Genomic DNA, 1,885 nt, shown 5'->3' with positions numbered 1-1,885 from the left:
ACATTGCAATCTTGTGAGTAATACTGCAATACTGTCCTGCCACCATCTTGAACAATATCCAAATTTTGTAGATTTTTTTGTCTCTTACTTTCATTAAAGATTTAGGTTGTCAAGTAGGATGTGTTGATCTTTTGTGGAATTTTCACATCATAAAAGAAGTGGAGACATACCCACTAGGTACATCTGGATGACAAATTGAACAACTGTTCTTTTTCTATGACTTAAATTTGTATAACTTCTAATGCTATACATGAGGTTATACTCAGGTATTATATATCTTCCTTGTAAAAAGTGTCTTTTGTCTGTTTTTAATTTATGTATAATATGCAACGATAATTTTATACTCTGATTTATTGTGTGCGTTGAGAATTAATCAGTGGATTGGTCTTCCTTCATTTAAGTAAAAATAAACTTATTTTACTTTTTCATTCCTTCGTTTTTCCAGTGCTGGGGATCCAAATCAAGGCCTTAGGCATATTAGGCAAATGCTCAGCCTCAAAACTGCATCCCAGCCCTTTATTCCTGTTAGTTATTGTTTGCACTGTAGCTCACACCAGGTCCCTCCAAATAGAAAACTTGCATCACTTAATCTACAGTGTGTAAAATTAAAAGTTAAAAATTACTAACTCATAATTATCACATGCTTCCTCAGAGTGATGGAGAACGTCACTGCAGTGACCCCAGTGACTGAGTTTGTTTTACTTGGTCTGACCAGTGCTCAGAGGCTGCAGCCCCTGTTTTTCGTGCTGTTTTTAGTCATTTACCTGATTAACTTGGTTGGAAATGGAGCTATATTAGGCATCGTTACTTTGGAACCAAAACTCCACTCCCCCATGTATTTTTTCCTGGGAAACCTGTCCTGTCTGGACATTTGCTACTCCTCTGTGACACTTCCCAAAGTGCTTGTGAACCTCCTGTCCACTCGCAGGACAATATCTTTCCTAGGCTGCATCGCTCAGCTGCACTTCTTCCACTTTCTGGGCTGCACTGAGGCTGTGCTGCTGGCCATCATGGCATTTGACCGCTTTGTGGCCATCTGCAACCCGCTTCGCTACTCTGCCATCATGAGCCCCCTGCTGTGTGCTCTGATGGCAGCTGTGGCCTGGGTCTGCAGCTTCTTCTATGCGCTGATGCATTCTGCCATGACGGCTCACCTGAACTTTTGCTGCTCTCGGAGTCTCAATCACTTCTTCTGTGATGTCAAACCCCTCCTGGAGCTGGCATGTGGTGACACGCTACTCAACCAGTGGCTTCTTTCCATTGTCACAGGAAGCCTGTCCATGGGAACTTTCTTGGTCACACTCCTCTCCTACTTCTACATCATTGGCTTCCTTCTCTTCAGACACCGATCCTGCAGAGTCATCCGCAAGGCGCTATCCACATGTGCCTCCCATTTCACGGTGGTGTGTCTTTTCTATGGACCTGTGGGGTTTACCTACATTCGTCCGGCCTCAGCCACCTCCATGAGTGAGGACAAGATGGCGGCTGTCATATACAGTGCCATCACCCCAGTGCTGAACCCTCTGATATACACTCTCAGGAATAAGGAGGTGATATTGGCTCTCAGGAAAATCTGGGGGAGGATACTGTGTAAAGAAGGACAGAAGCATCAATAGGACTGATGAAGCCAATTTCTGATTCATATATAGACTTGCATTACTTCACTTGCAGTAAATGATTATTTTACTTAATTTTTGTTTTTCTCTCTGAAATTCTGAGTAAATTCAAAATTTAGCACATGAATAAGCAATACAAATTTCATAATTTCTTGAGGTGTATAGGTCCAGTACTGAGGAGAGATGGTGATCCTGGAAGCTTGGCAGTTCTGGGGTGAAAAAATTGACCTGACTAACCGTGCTAGTCCCTATGAAAGTCCACAATTCAA

At 42.4% G+C, this 1,885-nt stretch overlaps 1 protein-coding gene across 1 annotated transcript; it reads left to right on the top strand.

Annotated features, from left to right (window-relative positions):
* The first annotated feature begins 656 nt into the window (after nucleotides 1-656).
* On the top strand, nucleotides 657-1,616 carry LOC102013125 (olfactory receptor 12D3). The gene has a single exon (XM_005413957.1). It carries the CDS (start codon nucleotides 657-659, stop codon nucleotides 1,614-1,616), a length of 960 nt encoding a protein of 319 aa, XP_005414014.1.
* The last annotated feature ends 269 nt before the right edge of the window (nucleotides 1,617-1,885 follow it).

Source organism: Chinchilla lanigera, unplaced genomic scaffold (genome assembly GCF_000276665.1).
Source record: "Chinchilla lanigera isolate Chin_1 unplaced genomic scaffold, ChiLan1.0 scaffold00175, whole genome shotgun sequence".
NCBI classification, from domain to species: domain Eukaryota; kingdom Metazoa; phylum Chordata; class Mammalia; order Rodentia; family Chinchillidae; genus Chinchilla; species Chinchilla lanigera.
Note: the sequence above shows the minus strand (reverse complement) of the source record. Positions and strands in the feature narration are given on the sequence as shown.

Coding starts and splice junctions, on each gene's coding strand:
- LOC102013125 (XM_005413957.1), top strand. CDS start 657: ATGGAGAACGTCACTGCAGTGACCCCAGTGACTGAGTTTGTTTTACTT.